We start from the raw sequence: 27,253 nt of genomic DNA on the forward strand, positions 1-27,253 counted from the left end.
AAACGATGTACAAATGCGCTTTACACAATTGATGTGTGTATGGATTGGGATAACAGTTGTATGAGCCCCTAATAAAATGTTAAAAAAATAAAGTATAAAAAAAAAAAGTATTGAGTGAAAAATAGCATCGCTGATACTTGCATTGATATTATTCTTTTACATTAGTAAATATCTCATTCAGTAATAATTCTTGTGCTATGTGTCAGGTATTGTTTTCAGTCCTAAGTGTAAACTCAAAACTCAAACTCTCTGCCATTGAGTAAATTCTGGCTTACAATGACCTTAGAACTGGCCCTGTGACTTTCCGAGACTCTTAACTCTTCATGGGAGTAGAAGGCCTCATCTTTCTCATATGCAATGGCTGGTGGTTTTGAACTGCTGACCTTCCAGTTAGCTGTCCAAAATGTAACCCACTATACCACCAGGGCTTTTCATTTCTGGGTTTAGTTGTGAACAGAAATCTTTTTCTTATGAATGCAGGTTATGCTTTAGCGGCAGAAGACAAATGAAAATAGGTAGTATGCTAGTTAGTAGTAAACAAACTCATAGCCGTCAAGTGGATACCAAATCAGAGCGACCGTATAGCATAAGGCAGAACTGTTATCCCCACCCCCACCCCCATTGGGTTTCCAATGCTGTAAGTCTTCATAGAAGAGGACTGCCCAATCTTCCCCCTGCAGAGTGGCTGGTGGCTTTGAACTACTGTTTTTTTTGTTTAACAATTCAGTGCTTCAACCACTGAACTCTAGGCACAGAGTTCTTAGTGATTACGTCGTGTTGTAGGGGGAAGAGGTGGGAAGAGGAAAAGGCAAGGTCAGTTGGGGAAACTGAAATTTTTGTAGTTAATCTAGGAAGTCCTCCCTCGCTGAAAAGGTGACATTCGTGTGAAGTGCTCAAGAAAGCAAGGATGTCTGGGGAAGAATAGCAAGTGCAAAGATCTTCAAATGAGAGTTTCTCTGCTGCGTTTGAATGACAGTAAGGAAGCCAGTGTCGCTTCTCTGAAGGGCAGGGGCAATGGGGTTTCAATGCGGCTAGAGAGGTGGTTGGAGCCCTGGTGGGTTAGTGGGTTACCTGTGAACTGCGTGGTCAGCAGTTGGAACCCACGAGTAGCTCCACCAGAAAAAGATGTGGTCTTTTGCTCCAGTAAAGATGTATCGCCTTGGACACCTAAAAGGACAGTTCTTCCCTGTCCTTCCGGGCCGTGACTGGCATGGTGACAATGAGTTTGGTTTTTGTTTTACGGAAAGAGGTAGCAGAAGCCAGGTCTTTTAGCTCACTCGAAGTGTGCTGGGGAGCCTTTGGAGAATTTGGAACAAATGCATTTGTCGTCTGCCTTTGGATTCCCTCGGGTCACTTTGTCAACTATGTTGACAATAGGGAGTATAGAAACAGGGGGAATGGTCCGGGAGCTATTACAGAGATTCAGAAGAAAGGTGATGACAACTTGCACCGGGGTGAAACCTTAAGTAGTATGAGAAATAGTCATTTAATGGGATCCCTGTGAGACAGAATCAACAGCATGCAAAACCAACTGGTTTTTAGGTTAAAAATATTTCCTATATCAGAACAAAAATCATACCAATTGAATGGGGTGGGGGGTGGGGGTGTGATGCGGAATGGAAACCCAAAGCCCATCTGTAGACAATTGAACATCCCCTCACAGAAGAGTCACAAGAAAGAGACGAGCCAGTCACGGGGCAGCATAGCACCAATGAAACATACAACTTTCCTCAAGTTCTTTAATGCTTCCTCCTCCAACTATCCTGATCTCAGGTCTACCTTACAAATCTGACTAGACCAGAACATGTGCACTGCTACAGATAAGAGCACTTAACACAGTGAATCCAGGGCAGATAAACCCATCAGAGCCAACAATGAGAATAGAGATACCAGGAGGATAAGGGGAAGTTGGGGGGAGAAAGGGGGAATCGATCACAACAATTGACATTTAACCCCCTCCCAGGGGGATGAACAACAGAAAAGTGGGTGAAGGGAGACACAGATCATGTAAGATAATGAAAATAATAATTTATAATTTATCAAGGGTACATGGGAAAGGGAGGGAAAAATGAGTTAATATGGGCTCAAGTAGAAAGAAAATACTTTGAAAATGATGATGGCAACAAATGTACAAATGTGCTTGACACAATGGATGGACGTATGGATTGTGATAAGAGTTGTATGAGCTCCCAATAAAATTATTTGGTAATTAAAAAAAATTCCTATAAAGGTAGAATAGGATGCTTATTTGCATATGAACATTATAAACAAATTAGTAATTCTGGCCATAATCGGTTCCATTTTGAAATCTCACCTGGTGTTGGGCAAGAAAAGGACAATAGCATTAAGAAAATCAGATAACTGTTAGTCCTATATTAGTACTGGTTTTAATAGATTATTTTATATTGACCTTTTTAAAGATTGGACTTTTTACATGTTTCAAAATGGTGTTAAATGAAGAACAGAATTTAAATTGTGGGCTACATGTTTTATGATGTGGGCTACAATTTATAAATTGTGGGATGCAGGCTTTATGATGCTTGTCATTTAACCTTTGCAGATTTTGAAAGACATAGCCAACCGATACCATATGATGCGAGGTTCCAAAGTACATTTCGTGCCGGGCTGGGATTGCCATGGGTTACCCATTGAGATAAAAGTGCTGTCGGAACTTGGTGGGAAAGCTCAGAATTGTTCAGCTATGGAAATTCGAGGGAAAGGTTAGTGATTTTCTTTCTGTTTTAAAATCGTTGCGAGCACTTACTGGTCCCTTGGAAAAGTCAGAGCTTTTTTCTTTTTCAATCATGAGATTTGTTGGAAACTACATTGTGGCACAGAGAATTCACATTTGTTGAATTTGGTGAGAAAATAATGTTTACAAGACGGAAGGAAGGATTTTATAAGCATTTCTAAGTATATTTTACATTTCTATTTCCTTCACTTTCATATTTTGTGAAATTATTGTTTTGGTCAATGTTTTTATTTACTTTCCTGACTAGAACATTTGATCAATTTGAGTGCTAAATAAAAAGTAAATTCTAAAACGCACTTATTTTCCATTAATATTCTATTTGACTCTTTCCTTTAGCAAATGGGGTCAAGTAGAGAACTCCTTATTTCATATTCAGATATGTTTATGAAGGTATTTTACTTCCTTGTGAAACACATATTATTGGCTTAATTATATCAAATACACGAATTAATTTTCAGCGTTTATACTGAAATGAAATTGTTCTGTGACTTTTTCTTTCTTTTTTTTTTAACCCCCCCCACCCCGACTTTTTCTTAAATTGAGAAATGCACACTTAAAAAATATTTTTCTAAGTGTGTCATCTTATTAAATCTGGAAAATGTAGGAAACAATATTTTAACTGCTGAAATTCCAGTTAATTTCTGAATTTGTTGTATCTTGTGAACATCTTTAATTTTCAAAGTAATCTTCCTGTTAAAAATTTTTAGTCTTAACTGTAAAACTCATTCATTTAGAGGGATACATACTAACTCCTAAGAATTTGAGTTAGATGCTTTTTTTTAACCTGCTACAAAATCACAGAAACCTCAGTTAAAATTATAAAAATATCAAGTCAAAACCAACAAAAATCAAGCCATTTTTTTTCTCCACAGATAATACTGCTGCAGGCTGTTTTTCCGTCTCTTCAATCCTTCTCCATATAATTCTCTGGGTTTTCATTAATTTGCATCGTATCAAAATGACACTTTGGGCATGCTCAGGAACTCAGGTCTTGTTCCTTTAAAGTGTGCTTAGGTTTTGAGAACAATGAGAACTTCGAAGGGGCCAGATGAGGCCAGGTTTCCCATAGAGTTGTTGTAGGCTAGCCCTGGCTAACCGCGAAGTGAGCAAGAACATGGCTGTGACAGAAAACCATTCTTCAGCACACCTTTCCCAATTAGTTGGTTTTCATAGGCAATTGTTTTTTATTTTTTCAGCCCGAGCATTTGCTAAAGCAGCCATTGAAAAACAGAAATCAGCGTTTGTTCGTTGGGGAATAATGGCTGATTGGAATAATTGCTACTATACATTCGATGAAAAATATGAAGCCCAACAGTTGAGAATTTTCTATGAAATGCATGAAAAGGTACTCTACAGGTCCCCTCCCCCTTCAGTATGTTAAATGATGTGGTACAGAATTCCAGCTTAAACATAATATGTTTACCCATTTTAGGGGTTGGTCCATCGATCTTACAAGCCCGTGTTTTGGTCTCCTTCATCAAGGTATAGTATGTGTATCTGGTAATTAAAGAGGGAGAAAGTTTTGGGGCTTCCAGATATTTATATGTAATGCTTAAACCTTAGGACTGCATTGGCTGAAGCGGAACTGGAATACAATCCTGAGCATGTCAGTCGGTCTATATATGTAAAATTCCCTATCTTGAAACCACCTCCCGTGTTGGCTTCTCTTATAGGTAAGATTTATTCGGTGTTGGCATCTCTTTTGGGTAAGATCTGTTCATTGCTGCATTTTATTAAAGTTAGTGAATTGCACCATTTACTAACATATTTTAACACTTTGTTTTTACAGATGACTCATCTCCTGTTAGTGTCTTGGTCTGGACCACACAGCCTTGGACAATTCCAGCCAACCAGGCTATTTGCTTTATGCAAGAGGCAAAGTAGGTGTAGAATTTCATGTTTTAAAATCTGCTGATCAGATTTATTCCATCATTAGAGTACTTTTGAAATTTTTTTATTCTTGTTGTCTTTAAAAGGTGGTGCATCATAATTTAGATGTTCGGTTCATGAAGACTTTATTAACTCTCAGATGACTTTCAGTGCCTTATTTCCAGCTTTACCCGACTCTTAGGGAAAGCTGACCAGAAATGTGCTATCGGGAGAGCATTCAACTGCCAACCACAAAATCAGTGGTTCAAACACATCAGCTCAGCTGCTCGTCAGGCAAACGATGAGGCTCTGCTCCCGTTATATATTTATAGCCTTGGAAACTACGTAGGGTCACTAGGAGTCAGAACTGACTTGATGGCAGTGGAGCTTTGTTTGTTTAAACAAATGGACAGTGTGAAGTTCTTTTAAAATAATCATATTTTCACAATAGGTCATTTTAGTTTTAAACTTGAGGTTCGTATTTTAAGGTAACGGAGAAAATGAAAATGCTATGGCTGTTTTTTTTCATTGTTAATGGTAATCTAAAATTGTATTTTAGGTATGCTGTTGTGAAATGTGCCACTTCTGATGACATCTACATTTTGGCAGCCGATAAAGTAACAGCTGTTGCTTCTGCCTTGGAAACAAAATTTGAGGTTATTTCAACATTTTTAGGTGAAGATTTATAGATATTTTGATCCTTCCAGTCATCAGAATATTGGGTTGATTTGCATTCACTTCTTTTCTGAACTTTGTGAATTAGATATAGGTGTTACCTTTCTAGATTTTAATTACACTGAAGGAGAATATGCATTAACTATATTAAGAGTATAGAGTGAAGTCAATATTGACTAAAGCACAACAGTTAAGAATACATAGTTCCAGCAAGTATTCATGTTACTTTGCAACATTTTATGAAAATCAAATTGATTAAGGAATCGGAGTCTGAAGAACTATGCATATGAGTTTAATAAATTGAGTAGATTTAAAAATTAATTCAAAAACAATTCTGATAAGCTATATTTGGGGACTTCTAAAATAGTGACACTTAAAAAACTATTTTGTTAATTGAGTAAAAGTTTACAGAACAGATCATCGATAATTCATACAGATAGTTTAACATCTTGTTCATTGCCATTCCCTCAGTGTGACCTCCCTTATCCCACTTCCCTGTGCCCATTCCTCCTCTTCTCCTGACCCTTCTGAGCTTTTCCGTGTGTAAATGCTGCCCTTCTGATCTCACAAGGTTGGTTATTCTCAGGTAGACGTACCTTACTGGTGTTATTGTTTCCTTTATAGACCTTTCTGTTGTTTGGCTGAAAATTGAGTCATGTGGGTGAGTTCAGTTCCAGATCCGAAGGGTGACAAAGGACCGTAGTTTCGGGGTTCAGTCCCTATCTGACCAGTAAGCCTGGTCTCTTGTATGATTTGGGTTTTGTTCCACTTTTTCCTCCCACTCCATTCAGCGCTTAAACACTAGCAAACAGTTAGCTAATAGTGAAATACTAAGCCAACCAAGTTGAGTAGCAAGAAGAGCATGTTACTTTTTTGAGGAGAAAGTTTGTCCTCAATTATAAGGGAATGTCAGTTTTCCTCAAGTCCTGTGCTGTTGCAACAAAAAGGAGGTCAGCCGTAGGGTGGTTATGAAGCCAAAATTTAAATATTTGCATTGTTCTTCTGTTGTTACTAGATGCTGTAGTTAGTATTGCTATAAAGCTAGAAAAAGTATGATAGGAATGGAAGGTTCTCAATGAAGGTTGGATTTTTGAAAGTTAAAATGATTTAGTTTTGAGAGAAGAAGAAATACTTAGGCAGTTAGATGGTAATTGACTTTTCTGTAATTACTAAAGAGGAGGTGAGGTTAACATTGACGTGTTCATTACACCACGGTAAGTTGGATTGGTAGCTTCAGATCAACTTTTTAAATGTTAAAAGATTTTAGTTTTAGAACATATAAAAGAAAGATTAACACAGAACTCCACTCAAGGGACAAGAAAATTGGGAACCAATAATGTCATAGAAAAATTAATAACAACAAACAACAACCAAGAAACCCAAAGCAGATCCACGGACACTGAGTTGATTCCAATTCACAGCAGGCTTATGTAGAGCACAGTGGAACTACCGCATACAGTTTCTGAGGCTACAGCTCCTAATGGGAACAGACTGCCTTATCCTCCCAAGTTGTGTTGGTTTGGACCCCTAACGTTTGGCTTAGCTGCTCAATGCTGAACCTGCCACACCACTAACACCGTAAAATAAGAATAGTAAGTATTAAAGGGAGTTAGGGCCAAATGGAACATTACATTTGGAATATCAGACTTAATTTTGGATTGAGCCATTTTCTAAGTGAGTGACCTCATACAAATTTCTTTAAATTTTTTGAGTTCTGTCTCATCATTTGCTAAGTTATAGATAATAAAATCAATTTTATAGTTTTATTATGAAGATGAGAAGAATTTTCATTGAGTCTGGTACATGAAGGATACCCGTTATTTATCACCATTTATCTTTTTAGGGTAACAACAAGTTCCCACAGAGATAGTATTAGAACCTACTAGTTTTTGGCCCTCTGATCTAGAATTTCTTTGTCCTCGTATTCTAAACAACACATTGCTGCTAGTTGCCATCTACTTCCCTTTCTAATCTCGTGTTACAGAGTCACAGTGAATTACACAGGGTGTTCCTAACTATAAATAAACTACACCCTCTGCTACCAAATAGGTTCCAACTCACGGCCTTACACAGGTTTCAGAGACTAAGTATTTACAAGAGCACATAGCCTCAGTTTCTCCCATAGAAGGACATGCTGTTGTTAGGTGTAGCCACATCAACTCCAACTATGGTGACCCTGTTTACAGCAAAGTGAAACACTGTCCAGTCCTGCCAGCTCACAATTCTTTGGATGCTTGAGCCCATTATTGCAGCCACTGGGTCAGTCCTTCTTCCTGAGGGCATTCCTTTTTTGCTGCCCCTTTGCCAGGTCTGATGTCCATTTTCAGAGACTGGCCTGTCCTGATAACATGAGTTCAAAGTTCACCATCCTTATTTCTAAAGAGCCTTCTGGCTGTACTTCCTCCAACACAGACTTGTTTGTTCTTCTGTCGGCTCGTGGTATTTTGAATATTCCTCACCGACACCATGAATTCATGATTCAACTGCATGAATCCTTCTTGCTCCTCTTTATTCATTGTATGACTTCCGGGTGAGTATGAGGCGATTGAAACTGTCGTGGCATGAGTCAGGTGCACCTTGGTCCGCAGAATGACATCTCTGCGCCTTAACACTTTAAAAGAAGTCTTGTGCAGCAGATTTGCCCAATGAAATAGGTTTTGTTTTTAATCATTTTATTGGGGGCTCGTACAACTCTTTTAACATTGCATCCATTGTGTCAAGCACATTTGTACATTTGTTGCCATCATCTTTTTCAAAACATTTTCTTTCTACTTTGAACCCTTGGTATCAGCTTCTCATCCCCCCGCCCCTCATTATAATTGATAATTTATAAATTATTATTATTTTCATATCTTACCCTGACCACTCGCAGTATGTTGTTTTATTTGCTGTTTCCATGAGCATTGATTATAGATTCAAGTAAAATGAAATCCTTGACAATGCCAGTCTTTTTTCTTTTACTATAATGTTGTGTAATGGCCCAGTTATAAGGAGCAAAGCTAACTTTGTAGTTAGCCCAACGCTTGCCTCCCACAGTGTCTCCAGAGCAGTGTACAAAATGGGAAAATTTGAGTTATTTGCCCACTCAGTTGGACTAATCGCTAATGTTTTTATGCAATTACTGTGTGACAAGTTTTATTTTAAGTGTCCCAAACCCTTAAAATACATTAACTTATTTTACTTTTATGGTATCCCTTGGAGAAAGGACCCATAATTGTCACCATATGACAGATTCTTGAAAGTGGCCTTGATGGCGTAGTGGATTATGCCTTGCGCTTCGGTAACTGCAGGGTCAGCAGCTGTGTTCTGCCAGCTGCTCTGAGGGGAAAAGGCCGGGCTATCTCTTCCTAGATCAACTGTCCCAGACACCTTAGGGAGCAGGGTTACTCCGTCCTCTCGGGTTGCGATGAGTCAGAACAGGGGTTTTAGTTGTTGAGTATGGGTCTTGGCACGTAAAAAGAGAAGTCAAAGTTTGAGCCCGCTTTAGAGCCTGTACTCCTAACCTGTCTATTCCTACCCTTAAAGAGGTGAGAACAATTGTCTTATAAAAGGGTTCTAAAGAGTGTTTTTTCTCTCTCCATAGGTGCGGATTTAGAAAATAGTACTTGTACTCATCCTGTTTATCCTGATAGAGTTTCTCCTCTTTTACCTGCAAGTCATGTGACCATGACAAAGGGAACTGGCCTGGTTCACACAGCCCCAGCTCATGGTATGGAAGATTACAGTGTAGCTTCACAGCACAACCTGTCAATGGTACTCGTCCTCTTTTTTCCTTTAATTACGGGTTTTGTGAATCAAAGTGACAAAGTCGAATGAACATCTTTATTTTTTGTGTAACAATCATTTTTGTCCTAGTAATGAAATGGTCAATTTTCAGTTTTATACCACACCTCAAAGCCTCATTAATTTATACTAATTGAGAAAAGTTCCCAGAATTAGCACAAGATCAACACAAAGTTAGAACTGAAGAATAGATATTCAATGGGCAGTTTTTTTTCCCCCCCAGTATATTATGTGATACAGACAAATCACTTTCAGTTACTGAAAAATTGCAAATAGTAAAATAGATTTTACCAATTAGTTGAAGAACTTTTGAGTTTGCTTTTAAACTAGATATTTTGCTTTAAATGTATTTCACACACTTCTGTTACTTGGCTTATTTTCCATTATAGCTAAAGGCTTATCTCAACATCATCATTTGTTGTTACTCCAGATCTGTGAATTAACAGAAACTAAGACAAAGTTGTTTTAGACCATTTTATTACACTCCACTGTTAAATTTTAACTACCTTAAATGCTTCACAGGGTTTTGTCTCTGGGGATTTACATGTATGAAATTGACAGATTTCTCCTGACTGAATAACAAGTACCCGTTTTCCAGGTGAAGAAAGACTAGGCTGCTCTGAGATTTTTCTGTAGGTTGTCTTGCCAGACAATGCCACAAAAATCTACGTTTATTATTTTAATTATTCAAAATGATACTTTGCAGGAGTGCTTAGTGAATGAAGATGGCGTTTTCACAGATGTTGCAGGTCCTGAACTTCAAAATAAGGCTGTCCTTGAAGAGGGAACTGATACAGGTGAGTGTTGCATCTGTTGTAATCATGAACGTGTGTGTTTGCTTGAAAGACATCCTTTGCTAGCTATTTCTCCCATTTAGAAGAGAAACAGGCTAAAATGAAGACTATTTTGCTGTGTTGTTCAAAATGGAATTTGGGGTTTTTTCTTCAAGTGGCTGTAGTTTGTGTGAGCAAATCAGGGTGGTCAGTAAGAGAATGTTACTGTTTTCGGGCCCACAGAGGCAATACTCTGCTCCTCTTTTGGGAGATGAAATTAATCTTGGGACTAGATGGACCAGTGCTTCCCAAAGTGGGTAATACTTTTCTGGAGTGGTAGTTGGGGGGCGACGGAGCGCTGCAATTTATCCTTGGATTATGAGTTACAGGATAAGAGGTTTGTTTTATTGTTTTTTTCCTGAAAGAAGGTGGTAGGCAAATGTTTCGGAACCTACTGCCCTGGACCTTTCCAAGTGCTGTTGTAACCGCTCTAATTCACTGACCTCTCCGGTCCGGTTGGGCACTGTGGGTGATCTTTGGTCTTGCAGCTTTGAATTCTTCTTCTGTTTTCTTTGTGGATTCAGGGATCATGTCATGAAACGCTTTTTGTCCACAGTAGAACCAAAGCGAATTAGTCTTTCTGGGCTGTAAGCATAAGGCCATCAATTCAAAACCACCAGCCTCTTCATGGGAAAGAGGAGGCTTTCTGTTCCCATAAAGAGTAACAGTCTCACAAACCCATAGAGCAGTTCTCCAGGGGCAGTGTGGGTGGGCCTCGACGGGACAGCAGGAGTTTGGGGGTGTTAATTTCCCAGTACTACTATAACTGGTTACCATAAAATTGGTGATTTAAGATTGCAGACATTTATTCTTTTACAGTTCTAGTAGTTTAAAATCCTGCTGAAAGCTGTGGGGCTAGCTTCTGGTGGCTCCAGGACGTTTACAGTGCCTCTTGCCTGGTAGCTGTGCCATTCCAGTCTCGACTTCTCTTGTCACATGGTCTTCATTGGTCTGGTGTGTCTCTGTCTTTTCCTCGATAAAGACCCACTTAGTGAATTTAAAGCCCATCCTAATCGAGTAGGACTTTATTGTAACTTGACTACATTTCAAAAACCCGATTTCTAAATAGCATCACAAAAGTGATGTAACCAGGAGCAAGGACTTGAACTTTTTTTTTGCACACAGTTCAACCCACTGTATCTGGTTTCTTCAGGGCTACCTACAGACAATTTGAAGATGCATATTTTGAAAGATTATAGCTGCATTTCCAATCTAGAATTCTAGAGCGATCCTAATCATCTGTCCTTTGAAATGAAGAGCCTTAGGAATGGCATAATTGAAGTCTGACCATGTTTTACAGGTCTGGCTTTTTCTGTCTGGAGATTCCCAGATATACTTTTGATACATGGGAAGTGGCTGGTCTTGATTTAGTACTCCCTGAAAGTTTACAGCATTACTTTTTGTTCCCACATTCCTTTAAAAATGGTGTCCAATATAAATTGTTATTAATGTTTTTAAGTTATAAAGATGCTTCAGGCTACCAAGAATTTGTTGAAAGAGGAAGAATTGGTGCACAGCTACCCCTACGACTGGAGGACTAAGAAGCCAGTGGTGATTCGTGCCAGCAAACAGTGGTTTGTGAATATCATGGATATTAAGCCCACGGCCAAGGTAGTAAAGGCGTCCTTTGATAGGGTGTGGGAAGTTAAAGGGTTTGCTGCTGTTATTATTTGCTTTCATGAAGTTGAAGGATTTTAGATCAAAACAGTGGTTACTCCATGTCTTCATTTTGTACATAATGGAAAATGAGAGCTTCCTTGACTTGTCCAAAGTTACACAGTTAATAAGTAGACTTTTCTGTCTAGTGTATTTAAGGTAGAAATTGGACAGAACTGAGTTTAGAAAGTTGTTTAACTTCCTAGAATCTCCATTTCCCCAACTCTATCAGCATGGTAGCTAAGTGAATAAAAATGCTTGGAGTAGCATCTGGCACTTAGTTGGCATGCTGTAAGACGTAAAACCTATTTCCCTTCTTAAGGTCATATTGTAATCCATTCGAAAAGGTAAATAACCTATTATACTAAATATGTAATACATTTTTGAGCTCTTTCATTACATACATACATGTGTGTGTGTGATTTATATCTCACAGACCACTTGATTTTGTTGAGTGAACTCAAATCTAAGTGGTCAGATATGTACATATTTGTTAACCAGGCTGACTACACAGATATTTTCCTTTATTAGCTTCTTTATTTATTGGCTTGGCAATTTAGGGCCCTTTCCAAAGCAATTTACATTTTAAACTTTTCCAGTATGGACAGTGAACCCTTTGTAGGCGTAGTGGAGTACACTTTAGGTTACTAACCACGAGAGAGACCTTTTGCTCCCATAAAGATTTATAGTCTTGGAAACCACCTGGGGCAGTTCTGCACTGTCCAGTAGACTGTGAGTCGAATTGACTTGATGGTAATGAGATTTTAAGTTGGCTAATGCATATTTAATGTATGGACGATGGTGTGTTGATTACTTTTTCTTTATGTTTGTGTATCTGTTTCTTTTACATTCCTATCAGACTCTCGTTCCTTACCTGTAAATGTACCTTGTGTAACTGCCAACTTTGCCCAGAGTTGTGATGGGGGAAACACTTGTCAGTCTGATGCAATTGGCTTAAGCCAAGTTAAAAAAATTTTTCTTTTTTTAACTTAATGATTCTTCACGGAAGTTGAGAGACTAGGATAATGTGCTACCATGTTTTCATCACCCACTTTAAAGGATAATCACCTTTTACCGAATCTTGTTTTTATATACACTTTTTCTGGCCATCTGCCTTTCACCTACTACCCACTGAATTATTTTTTCTATAAACATTTCAGCATGTGGGGTAAGCATTGAGCTGCTGACCGCAAGATCGGCAGTTCCATCCCCCGTCAGGCCACAGGAGAAAGGTGAGGGCACTTGTTCCTGTCAAGTTCAGGACTTGGGGACCCCATGGAGCAGTTCGACTTTGCCCTAGGAGTCGGACTTGAGTCCAGGACACAGGGTCTGTTGTCTGGATAGCTGAAAGATAAAAAGTTTAAGAAAGATAACTCCTGTGATACTATCACCTTGAAGAAAATAATAATTACTCCTTAGCCAAGCAGCATCACGTATCTGGTCAATATTTATATGTTCCGGATTTTTAAACCAAGTTTTAATGAAATTGAATTGTAGAGATATTGCCATTTTGCCAGTAAGTGGTGCTACACACTATTTTGTGTGGATGGATTTCTAATAGTTCAGGTAAGTGAGGAACAATTTAAAACCTCTGAAAATATAAAAGTACCTTTATTAAGGGATAGAGAGCTTTTAAAATGAGGTTAACAAATTCTAGTGGTTTGGGACAGTAGGAGCAAATGTATTGGCAGTACATTTCATGTTTTGATAATTGACCAATGGAATGAAATGAAAATGAAATCAAATAGTAGTTTACACTTTGGGGAGAACAGTAAGGAAAAATTCTTGAGAGGTAGCAAGGAAATAACTTATTTTAGGATTTTTTTTCTGTTTTATAAACTACATGATGTAAATCAGTACATGTTAAAATTCTTTATTATCATTGACTGGTAGCTTATTTCATTAAGCATTTAAAAAATGATTGAAATCAAGGTTCAGTTGATTTTAGCTATAGTTTAATGCAGTCTAATGCTTCTGGACTGGTTATTGCCAGCTTGATGTGAAGTTCTTAGATTCTGGTGGGGTAAAGTAGCTCAATCACATCCTCCAAACTGAAGTCTGCTCCTGATGTTATTTACTCGGTCCTCCGTGGCCCCATTTTTACTTTATCTCATTTGTTCTGAAATTGCTTTTTTAGGGTTATTTTGGTAGGAGTTGGTGGCTGGAAGGGAGCATAGAAAATGACTATAGATAATCTGAAATAAAAGGAACCGCAGTAGGAAAAATGACGGTTCTAGGAAATGTGTTCTCCTTTCTCTTACTAGATAGTGACTTGTGACTCAATTGCAGGAATTGCTGAAAAAGGTGAAGTTTATTCCTGGATCAGCACTGAATGCCATGGTTGAAATGATAGACAGGCGACCCTACTGGTGTATATCAAGACAAAGAGTGTGGGGTGTTCCGATTCCTGTTTTTCACCATAAGACAAAAGATGAATTCTTAATCAACAGGTAAAACTCTTCTTAAAATTTTTCAGCATTTTACAGTGAGTTTTGTTTTCTTCAGTAATGGAAAAATATTGATAAGTTAGGTGTATTAAGCAGGATATTTGAGATTGATTTTTTTTTTTAGGGAAAGTGTGAGACTGGGGAATTTACTTATTTTCCTTGAGTCTCAGTTTGTACTTCAGGAAAATAAGATAAAGAGTGCTTGTCAGAGGATTATTATGAATACTGCATAATAAATGTGAAAATCCTGGAGTAGAACACAGTTCCACAAATGGTAGGTGCTATCCGTTTGTTCATTGGGGAAACACCATTAGACCCTTGCTGAATGCTAGTGTTGGGCACTACGTATAACTGCAGTAAACAAGACATATGGTTTTAGTCCTTAATGTGATGATAGTCTAACTTAGTGAGGCTTGGATCTGTTCATGTTATTAAAATAAAGCAGAATATTAATCATTCTCTCTAGGACTACATTCTAGGTTTTCACTTTATTTCAGTAACTTTGTTTTAATTTGGTAAATGGAATTTTTACTAAATTGCACCACAGCATAAGTACCGAATTGAGAGCTGTTGGTAAGTATTCATACTTTGATCCAGTGAGGAGTCAATAATGAATTGGAGGACATGGAAGATAGCAAGTCGAGGGGTTCAAGAGTCTGTTGACTTGAATGCTACTCCTCCCCCCAACACACACTATTTTGGGGTTTTTCAACATTTTTCTGAAAAGGGTGTACTTTTTCTTTGTCAACATTATCAGTACTACTGTAAGTGATACTTTTCTGCGTTACATATATTAATACTTTTTTAAAATGTTGATTTTAAAATATTGTGTATTTTTTTCTTTTTAAAATTACCTATGCCACCACATTTAGGTGGTTCTTGGTCCCCTTTGAATGAAAGTTCCCTTCCTTTGAAGTATACGTTGTTTCACTCCTAGTGACTGATGCCTTCCAACAGCCTGGCTCAGAGGGAGGAACTAACTAGAGTGTCTGCCTTAGTAACGGTCATCCCCCAGAGCAGCCTGTTTGCTTTATTCTTAGAGGGCATGGTGCTTGAGTCAAGTCCTAGCGAGGAAGTAGAAATTAGCAAAATGGAGGAAATGGTTTCCAAGTTTAAGGACTAACAAGAGCTGGAGGCCTAGACATGGAAAGTATAGCATACCTATAGAAAGAGTTGAGTGCCTAGGTTGGTGCAAATGGTTAATGTGCTTGTTAGCTAATTAAAAGGCGGAAGGTTCAAATTTATCCCTAGGCACCTTAGAAGACAGGCCTGGCAATCTATCTTCAGAAAAATAAGTCTTTGAAAACTCAAGGAAGCACAGTTCTACACACTGGGTCCGCCATGAGTTGTGGTCCACTTGATGGCAACTGGTAGAAGAACTAACTTTGTCTATCTAGTGTGTGGTGGGAATAGAAAAGGTTGTTTGGGAAAAATTATAGGAAGTTTTGAATACTAGGATAAGAAATATGAGCTTCTCACTTAAGTATAAGAATGTACCTTAAGAAAAGAAACTAGAGACCAGAAAGTCATTGAAAGGCTATTGTGGTTTCATGACAGTTTAGAACTTGGATGGCACTCTTTGGTTTAAATATTGTTGATTATGCTGTTCTTGTAATTTCGAGCTTGGTGACCTGTAAACTAATGTCTTAATACCTGTATTGAGAATTTGAGTGATTATAGTTGTGCTAAATTTGCACAAGTATTATTTGTTGTTCCACAGCGGAAATTTTTCTTCTAAAGAAACGTTTAAAAGCCACCAATATAAATGTGTCTCATTCTTTTCAGTCATTAGATAATTTTTTTCAGGGAATTTCCTTGAAGTGATTAAGGCAGACTGTATACTTAACTAACTAGAGTAGACTCATTTCATTGGCTCTTACTTCATTATGGCATCAAATAGTACATAGGTCAATTGACTAGCAAGTTAGGTGAAATAAAGGTGAACTTTATCAGAAAAGCAAAGCAAATTTTCATCACATATCATTTATGCTTTATTTACAGTCAATATATTTACATGGTGTGTTACAGATCTTTTTCTGCGTAGCAGCGGTGTTGCTTATATGATGACATTGATTGCATTCTGATTTTGAAGTAGCAGAGACATACAGAATATTGGCCTACAGAAATGACAGACAAGCTTGGCCATATTGTCTGTCAATTCATAGGTCATTTTCCTGTGCGCTGTTTCTTGATGATGCGCTTACTCCTCTTCCGTTGTTGAGTGATGTGGCATATCCCTTGGATTCAGGCAAATTGATATTCTTTTTTGTCAGAATGAAAGATTGAAATGAAAGATTACCTTTTTTCTTCCTTAACCAAAGGGGAATTAAGTAACTGTAATTTCAAAAAATATATTTCTTTATTATTTCTTTATATTGTAGCAAGTTGGTAAGCATCAAAAGTAACAGCATCTCCACTGGAAATTAGACACAGTCCACATGGAGTTGCTGTTACATTTGATGATCGCCATCAAGTCCATCATAAGTGCATATTGCTTTTCCTATAAAAAGTCTATAAATTACCTCTGCGTGTGCTGGTTTCACAGAAGATCTTGACTCATTCGTGTTCTCAATACGTCTAGGGACTGGTAGATGCGAAATTCTTGTTTAATTTTGTTCTTGTTTACATTGTATAGTCACATTTGTATTTTCTCAAGAAATGAATTTTTTCTTACTTTAAGATTAGCCATTTTCTCAATCTGTATTATAATGCCATTACAATTTAAGTAGAAATCTGTTGCTAGTTAATAAAAAATCATTTTTAACATAAAGAAGGTAAAATTACAAACATTGGTACCCTGTGAAACAAAAGAAAAATGTTGATTTGAATACATGTCAGATGATTATAATCAATCGAATGCTATTTATGTAATAATTGACAGACATTTAGGAAATTTGGCGCTTGATTTCTGAAAATTAGATCAAAGTTACTAAAAACAGGCAATGCATTTCCAGTTTGTTGACTGTAACTATCTCAATTTTTTCTTATGCTAATAATAATAGCCTTTGTTGGAAAATCACTGGTATTGCTCATTAAGTAAATAAAAAGTTCTCCAAAATTCTTATTACCTTTAAAATACAAGTTACAGATTTAATTAAACATAGATTTCCGGCCCCCACGGAATCTTATTCTGTTCTAGAGTTTAGCACATAAAATAGGAAGCACGTTTAACTGCTTACCGCCCTCTTATTTCAGTAACATGTAGAGGAAGAGTGTACTCGTTGTCCTTAATAATTTGGTATAGAGACGGACGGAGGCCACAGTGGGTTGACAGCAGCAGTGTCTTTGTTCCCTTGTAGTCTAAGTGCTGCTGAGTTTCCTGTAACACGTTAAATAAGCTTTGAGCCCAGTTGATACCAAAGTTCAGATGATTGGTTAGTGTTCAGTTGATCAAACTGCTTAGTGACATTTTACTGATTGAAACCTGGGAAGGGACATGTAATACATGTGTTTAGATAAGCCCTGTGAGTAAAGTACAGAGTTTTATGATGGGTTTATTGCTTTATGAAGTATGGCATTAAAACGAAAGCATATAGATTATATAGTGATAAGTTGGTTTCACCCACTTTTATCAACAGTAATTCCCAATGATCTTTAGGTTATAAGTCCACCCTGTGTTACATATACATTATTTTTAGCAAAGTAAAGTGGAAAATTCTAAACTTTTTCTCTGAAGAATATTTCAGCTATTGTTGAGTTTTAGAATGTCACAGGGAATTGCTTACAAAATTGGTTGTTGTTTTTTTTCCTATACCATGATCACAGTTTTGTTGTAAAAAAAATTCTGCCTTTAACATCCTAATAAGAGATCACTTTAGTCAGTTATGGACAGTTAACTCTGAATTTTTTAAAATAGTAGTTTAACACTTTTTGCCTAGGTCTTATGTCTGAAAATCAAGTGAATATAGCCATTCCCAGCATTTAGGACTGTTGCTCTCGCTCGCTCTCTGTGTTTTTTTATAACAGTGAGCATCTTCTGAGCACTTGTACAGCATTTAGTACTTCTATTTTTTCTGCCAATTCTTATATTTTTAGATTTTGTTTGAACATTATCTTTGTGTTTAAAATCTAATATAATAAACACTTCTATCTTAAAGGTTATGTTTCTTTATTTTTATTGTAAATTTTGTTTTTAAAACTCTACCACACCTCTACGTAAATCTTAACTCAGTACAAGAACACTTTATTCTAATAATGTGACAATGTATGATACCTTCCGGACATGATTGCAGAAGAAAAAATGGCTGTATAAGCAAATGTAATGAAGAAAGCTGATGGTGCCTGGCAATGAAAAGATACAGTGTATGGAGTTTAAAAGCGTTAGGTTAAAAAAGTAGCCATCTAGCAGGTAAGCAATAAAGCCCACATGGAAGAAGTGCACCAGCCTGTGTGATCATGAGGTGTCAACGGGAATATAGGTATCAGAAATTCAAAAACAAGCAGTCAAATTGACGTGACGGTAGTGGACAAAGTGGAGACCCAAAACCCACCTGTAAGATAATTGGACAGTCCCTCACAGAAGGGCCACATGGAAGGGACGATATATCCAGGGTGCAGTATAGCAATGATGAAACAAATAACTAACCTCTAGTTCTTTAGGATTTCCTCCCCTTACTATTATGGTCTTAGTTTTACCTTATTAAGCTTGTTAGACCTGTGCATATGTTCATTTGTATAATTAAGATCATTCGATGCATGAAGTCCAAGATAGATAAATCCTTCAGAAATAGTAATGGAAGTAACGATTCCCTAAGGGTAGGAAAGAAAAGGGATGGGGAAGGGGCGGAAGTGGGAACTGATAGTGATGACTGTATAGCCCCACGCAAGGGGAAAGAATGACAGAATTGTAGGTGAATGGATATATTGGGTGGTGTAAGATAAGGCATATGTATATATTTATAAAATAAGGGTTCCTGGGGGAAGAAAGGAGATAAAGGGGAGCTCATATCAAAGAGTTCAAGAAGAAAGAAAATGTTTTGAAAATTATGGTGGCAGAAATTGTACAACTACTATGCTTTAATTGAATTATGGATAGTTAAAATATCAGTAAGGACTCCCAATAAAATGATAAAAACAACAAAACCTTGCCACAAAGTTTTAGGATCATTCAGAATGTCAGCTTTCAAATTAAGGGAATGTTTTTCTCTGTGGTGTCAGTTCTGTGCATTTAAGTTTTGATTTGTTTGGGTTGTTAGGATGTTTTTGTCCTTGAAATATTCATTTTTACTTGTCATAATTTCATTTTTTCAAACCTATCTCCTGAGCCGTTTTTTACTCTACTGCTTTAAAAATATAAGTAGTATGTTATTGAAGGTTTCAAAGTACAACCGGATTGTGGAACATATGCTTATTAAAGTACATTTAATATGTTGTGCTTAGTATATAACCACTGTCATCGAGTCGATGCTGAGGCGAGGCTGTGAATCTTTACAGCAGCAGACAGCTTCATCCCAAAGCACAGCTGGTGGGTTTGAACCCCTAACTTTTTGGGTAGCAGTACAATACTTAAATATTTCATAGTTCTTGATATATTGTAGGTAAGTTAGTCCTGTGCTCAGTATTAGTGAGTCATGCTCTACTAATGAGATGGAGCTTCTCATCTGTTCTACTTTAAAATGTTTCATATTCCTTTAGGGTGGGGCAGTGGGGGGGGGGCGCAGATTTAGAATTAAGTAAAAGGCTCTGTGGTGATCTGTCATGTAGGCATTGGCCTGCAAAATGCAAGGTTGGTGGTTCAAAGCCACCGCTGCTTTGCAGGAGAAAGAGGAGGCTGGGTGCACCTGTACGATTTTTCGGCCGACGTGGTTTGCATCAGAATTGGCATGAGCTGGAAATGACTCGATGACAGTGAGTTTGGGGTTTATATTGAAGAAAATATTGGGGCATTTTCTCAGTACTATGCTGTTTTATTTATGTTGCTGTTTTTGAAATTGGAATTTAAAAAATTGAAACCTGCAGGATTGTTTGTTCTTCAGTGGTGTAAATGACATTGTCTTGTTATATTATTTTTTTTTAGTAAGAAATATTTGAATAAACCAAGAGAATATAAAGTCAGAGGAACATTTTTCCTCACCCGAATAAGGTCTTTTTTATTAAAAACAAAAACAATTGTGTGTGTTTGCAAGTAAAGTATATAAAAAATGAGAGACTGAATTTATTTTTATACTAAATCATATTGTATAGATTACTGGTATGTTTCATAAGGAAAGTAGAAATGAAAATTGAATTTTAGAGGTTTTTGACTTGACAGCATTTTTACAGTTGCTTTAACTGTCAACAGCAAAACTGGGAATCTTTGGTACTTTTAGTTGTAGATTCAGTAACAATTTAGTATAGCTAAGTAGTGCTGAAAACAGAATTTTTAAAAATTAATTGAATCATTTCATGCATAAGGGTAAAAGACAACATATTCTTAATAGGATTGAATTCAGAACTCTAAAATGATGTGTTACTATCATCTATGGGTCTAATTTTACTGAATATAGCAATTGGATTTTCTCTTTCTGTAAGAACTTTATTTCACATAGCCTTTCTTTATCAAAGCTTTTCCCGGTATTCATAGAAACTGAAGCTCAGGAAAATAATGTGAATTATTCTTATCACTGTCTAAATAAGTCAAGGCAGAGTCTGGTCTTTGGACTTAGTGCTGAGCTCTGTCAACACACTAATCTCCTGCCAGTCTCCAGCTATCCAGCTTCATCTCTGGTGTGTGGTTTTAATTATGATGTAAGTCATAAGACTCTTTGCCCTTCTTCAACAGACCACAGACAATAGGACTGTCAGTTCACAAGTACTAGGGTGGCCTTCTAGATAAGTCACGCACAGTAAGGAAACAAACATGGCATTGGACATGATGTTTGAAGACATAGTTTTCAAGGCCTGGTTATAATTCTGTAACACGCTCATGGTCTTGTTTTAAGGGACTGAGGCACAGGTATGCATCAAGAGCTACTAATGTGTCTATATACACCTGTGAATCCAGTTAGAAAAGTATACTGTGTGCTTTTATTATATAATTGCTTTTATTTTGATTAGTAATAACATTAGTCCTAATATATTTTATTTTCTGAATAAATGTGAGATCTTTAACTACTTGCTTTTGTTTTCCTGATATTTTATGTTTGTTTTCAGTACACTTGAGTTTAAGTCTTCTAGTTTCACTATACTACTTACCTAAAATTGCTGATCTAATGAGAACATTGTGAAAAAATAAAAACAAAATGATCGCTGTTTTTACAGTTAGTGTTTTTGATGGAAATTTCGTTATTGGACTGAAGATTGTGGTCATAGTAATTGTGTATGTATAAAAACTTTACTAGCATGATGGCTTCAAAAAGTTTGTGGGCAAGTGGAGATAAAGCATTATTAAATTTCCTTTGCACTTTTAAAAGCCCTTTGTATAGTTCTCTCTTTAAAAATTTGTCATTTGTGGATAATAAAACATTACATTTATTCAGCATTTTCTATTGTAGTGATTTCATATTTCTTAACTGATAAAATGTTCTATAAAAAGTAATATTTAACTAAATGCGGCCATATGAGTAGATAATGATTGCACAGCTTTTATGGTTTTATATCACATAAATTTATCTTTACTGCTAAAGTTCATCTAAAATGAATAGCTGTCTTAGAAATACAGACTTGTGTTCATTTTACATTATTTTAAATTTCTTCAGAGTGGAAGCTAGTAACATCATACTTTTTCACTGTCATAATATGCCAACTTTGTGTTATCTTGCTTTAAAAATCTTAATTTGGAGCACAGTTTTTTATTAACCATTTGATATTGCTTCCCCTACTTTTAAAAATCAGACCAGAGAAGTGAAACGATTTGCCCTCCATGCTGATGATGACAAGAAGCAGGTCCAGACGAAGACCTTACTCCCTTCTAGCATTCTCTCTATTTCCTTGGTGCTCGTGGATCCAGAGTTAATGCTTAGTCTCTTGAATTAATACAAGAAGCAGGTCCAGACGAAGACCTTACTCCCTTCTAGCATTCTCTCTATTTCCTTGGTGCTCGTGGATCCAGAGTTAATGCTTAGTCTCTTGAATTAATAGGGTGTGGTGAAAATGAGACAATTCAAAATTTCATTGCTACTTGATAACGGTAATTTTGCTACTGTTAGGAACTGGGCGACCCCTGTGAAGGTGTAGTTCAACCCCCAAAGGGGTTGCGACCCACAGGTTGAGAACCGCTGAACTAGACAAAGTTGTCAGAACATCTCTGATTAAATAGTATAATAAATTAAAAGTGTGAGAAACTTTATTGTAAATTTATCTTGAGTTTAATTTCAAAATCATATAAAGTTATATCTTCCCAAAAGAATATGACCAATTTCAGTATTCATTTGATATGTATTTATTGGACTTCTTCAGAAGCCCTGGTGGTACAGTGGTTATGCAATGGGTACTAGCCGCAAAGACAGCAGTTCGAAACCACCAACTACTCTTGCGGAGATAGATGAGGTTTTCTACTCCATTTAGAATTACTGTCTGCTGTCCTCCTACAAAGGCGTGTCTGTGGTTCCTTGTCCTTGGACACGTAAGAATTGGAGGCAAAGAAATGTGGATTTGGAGAAGTTTGGGACCAGCTTGCTCCTTGCAGGCTCCAGCGCCCCCATCCCACACTGAAAAAGAAAAAAAACAAGAATTACACTCTTTCCTTTTACTTTCCTCTTGTCCCACTGTCATGTTTAGCCTTCAGGGCATTTATAGAGGTCTAAATACAGGCATCTACGTATGTATATGTAAATATATTTATGTATGATGATGGGGAAACAGACCTATGTACATGTATTTAAAGGTTTAGTGTTAAGGTAGCAGATGGACATTGGGCTGCCACTCAAGTTCTCCCTCAATGCAAGAATACTTTGTTCTATTAACCGGGCATTCCATGATGCTCACCTTCCCAACACAATCGCTGAAGACAAAGTGTGTGCATAAGCAAATGTGAAGAAAGTTGATGGTGCCCTGCTATTCTAGAGGTCTGTTCTAGAGGACTCGTTTCAGTTGATTCATACAATATTTGTATTTTTGTGTCTGGTTTACTTCACTTTAGCATAATGTTTTTTCAAACTTCATTTATGTCATAGCATGTATCAGAACTTCAGTTTTCTTACCAGCTGAATGATATTCTATTGTATATACTATGTTTTGTGAATCTGCTTATCTACTGATGCACTGTTAAGTTTTCCACCTCAGGTCATTGGGAATAATGCTGCTTTGAACAGTGGTGTGGAAGTGTCTGGATTTTAGCTCTTTTGCATGTATAACTAGGAATGGATTTGCTGGGTACTATAGTAATTTTGTTTCAAATTTTGAGGAATGCCTAACTGTTTTCAACTCACATTATTTCATACTCCAGCTATATACAGGGTTCCAGTTCGTCTTCTGTTTTGGTGTGTGTATACGAGAAGGGCTTTCCTCGTGGTTGTGAAGTGATACCTTCTTGGGGTTTGGACTTGTATCTCCCTACTGACTAACAGGTTTTAGCATCTTCTCATGTCCTTATTGGTCATCTGGATAACTTTTGGGGAGCAATGTTTGCTCAATTCATTTGCATAATTTTAGTTGGTTTAGCTTGTTGACTTTTAGGGGTTCTTTATATATTTTGGATTTTAAATTCTTATCAGATAAAGAATTTTCATATGTACAAATATGCTTGGTACAGTTGATGTATGTACTGTTGTAAGAGTTGTAACAGCCCCCAATCAAATGATCTTAAATATATATATGTGATTTTTAAATATTTTCTCTCATTCTGTATGTTGTATTAGTACTTTTTAAAAGACTAAATATTGCTGCATATTTTCAGTTTTTTTAAACCATTTCTTGGGGAGCTAATACAGATATCATAGCATTCACATCAAGCAGTATTGCACAAATGTTACCACAGTCTGTTTCAAAATGTTCTCTTCTTGAACACCATTATACCAGCACCCCTTTATTTCCACCACCCCCTTACCCCCTCCGGCCACCTTCCTCCACTGTGTCCCCTGGGAACCTGGACTCTGCTTGCTGTCTCTGGGTTCATCAGTCCTGGGTTTCATCTACCAGAAAAACATGTAACAAAATTCAAGATGGCCACCCCAATGACATCAGCACTAAAGCCTAATATGAAACAAACAAAAACCAGATCAATTCCAGCATGATCAGAGGGGGAGCAACTGTCAAGGTTTTCACTGTTCAAGTCTGGTTTATCATTTTGATCTCCTACAGGCATCTCTCCATAACAAATTTATTCCCATCCCTCCATTACGGAGAGAGGGAAATCACCGGATAGACTTACTTCCTGAGTAGATCTCACAAACATGTCTCGGGCTCTCACTGTCGTCCGTTGTATTCTGTAAGCCAGAATCTCACAACTTGGGCTCTGGTACTATTCCTACCGTTGGCTACAGGTTACATGATTTACAATCCTTCAGTTCATTGATGTTGACGTGCTTCGTCCATGTGGACTTAGTTGACATCAGGTGGCGACTCTCTGTACTTTTGATAATACCCTATGAGTCACAAATGTCAAAACATTTAGATGAAGTTCGATGTATCAAGGGTTTTTTTGCTTGTACTTCTGGGTTGTTTTTTTTTACTTCTGGTTTTTTTAATCTAAGAATCTATTGCCAATCCAAGGTCATGGAAACTTATTTGTGTTTCCTTCTAAGAGTTTGAATGGTTTTAGTTGGTTGATCTGTTTTGAGTTTTGAGTTTATTTTTGTATGTAGTATGAAGTCAGGGGTCCAACTTCATTATTTTGCATATAGAAATCCGGCTGCCCTATAATCATTTGTTGAAGAGACTATTTTTCCTCTATTGAGTGGACTTGATACCCCTGCTCAAAATATTACTGCTATTTCATAATTTTAAAAATATCACTATTAGTCACAATAATTTAATAACACATTTCTACCTTTACTGTCTCCCAAACAGCCAAACCATTGAGCATATTATTAAGCTAGTGGAACAACATGGCAGCGATATCTGGTGGACTCTTCCCCCTGAGCAGCTTCTTCCAAGTGAAGTCTTATCTCAGGTAGATTTTTGTTTGTGTTTATTCACCTGGGTGTGTGAAATGACTTAATGACTATCGGCAAGATGCTTGGGGTTGAAAGGAATTATTATTGTGTGAAGTTAGTGGATCTAGTACATAAGCCCTACTAGTACTACAGCAAGGACTTTGTGGGGTCTGAATAAGAGCTAACGGGTTGCATCACACACAAGAAATTCAAATAGGAAGTTTAAGAAAATAAAAGCCAGTTCATACTTTTACCAGTAAATGTGTAATTATTAACTGATCGCAAATGGAGGCAGCTGTACTTAACTGTGAAATGTTTTCAATTTCACTTAAAAACTTGAATGTTATGGTTGGAATTTATTTTCTTAAGACTGTTTTGGTGTTTCCTGTGTGTATGCTGATTGGGGGATTGCCAATGCTGTTACGTTATCTGATTAGGTTGGTGGTCCTGATGCCTTGGAATACGTGCCAGGTCAGGATATTCTGGACATCTGGTTTGATAGTGGAACTTCATGGGCTCATGTTCTCCCAGGTAAGTGTCTAATACAGTATGCTGCAGGTTATGAAAACCTATAACATTTACTTAAAAGAGATATAATTCGTTGCTCATGTTTTGGCCTTATTTGTACAATGATTTCCTGCTATAATTTTGAACATGGAAGGACCCTTGCAGACTATCTAGTCTAGGAATTTTTTAAGCTTTTTCTAGGTAATATTTTATGTAGAACTGCAATATGTGAGATAGCTACAAATGGAGTTTTCTTTCTTCTTAACCAGTTCATTCTCTTGTCCCACTTATTAGTTCCTAAGGTATCCAGTATTATGAAACTGTCTGAAAATAACTGAAATAACTTGACCCCATAATTTTCTGAAAAATCTTTCAGAAAAGGAAATGGGATTGCCTGAGAGCCAAATTAGGTGATGGCCACGCAGTTTAGTGAGTCTCAGACTAAGCATGTGATGGTTGGAGCATCATGAAAGTCAACTAGTTACAAAGGGATACTTTAGTAGAGGAGGAAGAAAAGTAGGCTACAGATGTCGCAATACCGATGCTGAGACACAATGTTCTTTTTGCCTAGGCATTGTATTTTATATTGTCTGACTTTCTGGACTATACAGACTAGTTTAAACCCTGTGTTTTCTTCTTGGTAGCACCGATCACAATTAACTATTTAACAGTTAACAATTTATTTAACTCTCCCCACCCCCACCCCCATGTTAGGTTTAAGAGAGCAGTTGACAGGTTTCTTAATTTTTCCCAGTGTCTAGCATAGTGCACACAGTCTAGTACATTTTCAGTATTCTTGACTGAATTGCTCTTCCATGGGTTTAATCAGTTGTTTTAATTTTGTCTTTGTTCAACTCCACTTAGATTATCTTTCTCACATAAGGATTATCACATTGAATTCTTTTTTTTTCTTAAACTGTTTTATTTACATATAATCCACACATCATACATACATTTCAATAGTTCAGTCATATTCAAAAGAGTTGTGTAATCATCACACAATCAATTTAAGAATATTTCTTCTTCCTTGTACTCATGGTTAGTTCCCTGTTAGCCAGTAACCTCCCCTGCCATGACCTTAGGAAACTATTAGTCCAGTTGTTGTCTATAGATTTAACTCTTTTAGGTTTCATATATAGAAAAATATACAAAGTTAAGGTTAAAAAACCAAAAATCACAACCCAACAATGACAGAAAAACCACAATTAAAAGGAAAGCAGAAAATATTAGAAACTGGAGTACATATATATTGGATCAAAAAGGCAATCAAGATGACAAGGTGTCACAGCTTAATCTAACTGTCGTACTCCATCCCACAACGCACTCTGTCTGATAACAAGGTCATTCATCATCATAGGGATTCCTGGTCCATCATCATAGGGAATGCACCAGAGGTTTAATCCATATAGAGGATCCTGCAAATGCATTTTGGACTTTTACTGCCATTCATAGCCTTCTACAAATCAGAGGTTCAGAATTTAAGCTCTCTAATACTGTTCACACCTCCAGATTTTGATTTTACTGTTTACAGTCCTTAGATCACACAGCTGGTGTTCTTCTTCCACGTGGACTTAGCTGCTGGTTCATTTATATGGCTGCTTGGTGTTTTTCTTTTCTTTTTCATTTTTTTTGCTGCTTGTTTTAAGACAAGCCTTCCAGACCCTAGATGCTATCCTTTCGGATAGCCAGGCACCGTCTGCTTTCTTCCCCATCTTTTTC

The 27,253-nt window shown here is 37.1% G+C and overlaps 1 protein-coding gene and 1 non-coding gene across 2 annotated transcripts in view; both read left to right on the forward strand.

Annotated features, from left to right (window-relative positions):
• The window catches only part of IARS2 (isoleucyl-tRNA synthetase 2, mitochondrial), a 55,069-nt gene that overhangs the window by 6,536 nt on the left and 21,280 nt on the right, over positions 1-27,253 (forward strand). The window contains exons 3-14 of the mRNA XM_004699907.2: positions 2,561-2,720; positions 3,949-4,097; positions 4,185-4,234; positions 4,316-4,425; positions 4,542-4,632; positions 5,181-5,296; positions 8,880-9,049; positions 9,786-9,876; positions 11,372-11,523; positions 13,858-14,018; positions 24,942-25,044; positions 25,465-25,558. Of these exons, the coding sequence (XP_004699964.1) occupies positions 2,561-2,720; positions 3,949-4,097; positions 4,185-4,234; positions 4,316-4,425; positions 4,542-4,632; positions 5,181-5,296; positions 8,880-9,049; positions 9,786-9,876; positions 11,372-11,523; positions 13,858-14,018; positions 24,942-25,044; positions 25,465-25,558 (1,447 nt within the window). The remainder of the gene's footprint in view (positions 1-2,560; positions 2,721-3,948; positions 4,098-4,184; positions 4,235-4,315; positions 4,426-4,541; positions 4,633-5,180; positions 5,297-8,879; positions 9,050-9,785; positions 9,877-11,371; positions 11,524-13,857; positions 14,019-24,941; positions 25,045-25,464; positions 25,559-27,253) is intronic.
• Positions 22,515-22,645, forward strand: LOC115872482. Its single transcript, XR_004047880.1, has one exon. It is a non-coding gene; the product is annotated as a small nucleolar RNA SNORA38 (small nucleolar RNA).

This window comes from Echinops telfairi, unplaced genomic scaffold (genome assembly GCF_000313985.2).
Source record: "Echinops telfairi isolate 266 unplaced genomic scaffold, ASM31398v2 ScPeMD7_7424;HRSCAF=8462, whole genome shotgun sequence".
NCBI classification, from domain to species: Eukaryota; Metazoa; Chordata; class Mammalia; order Afrosoricida; family Tenrecidae; genus Echinops; species Echinops telfairi.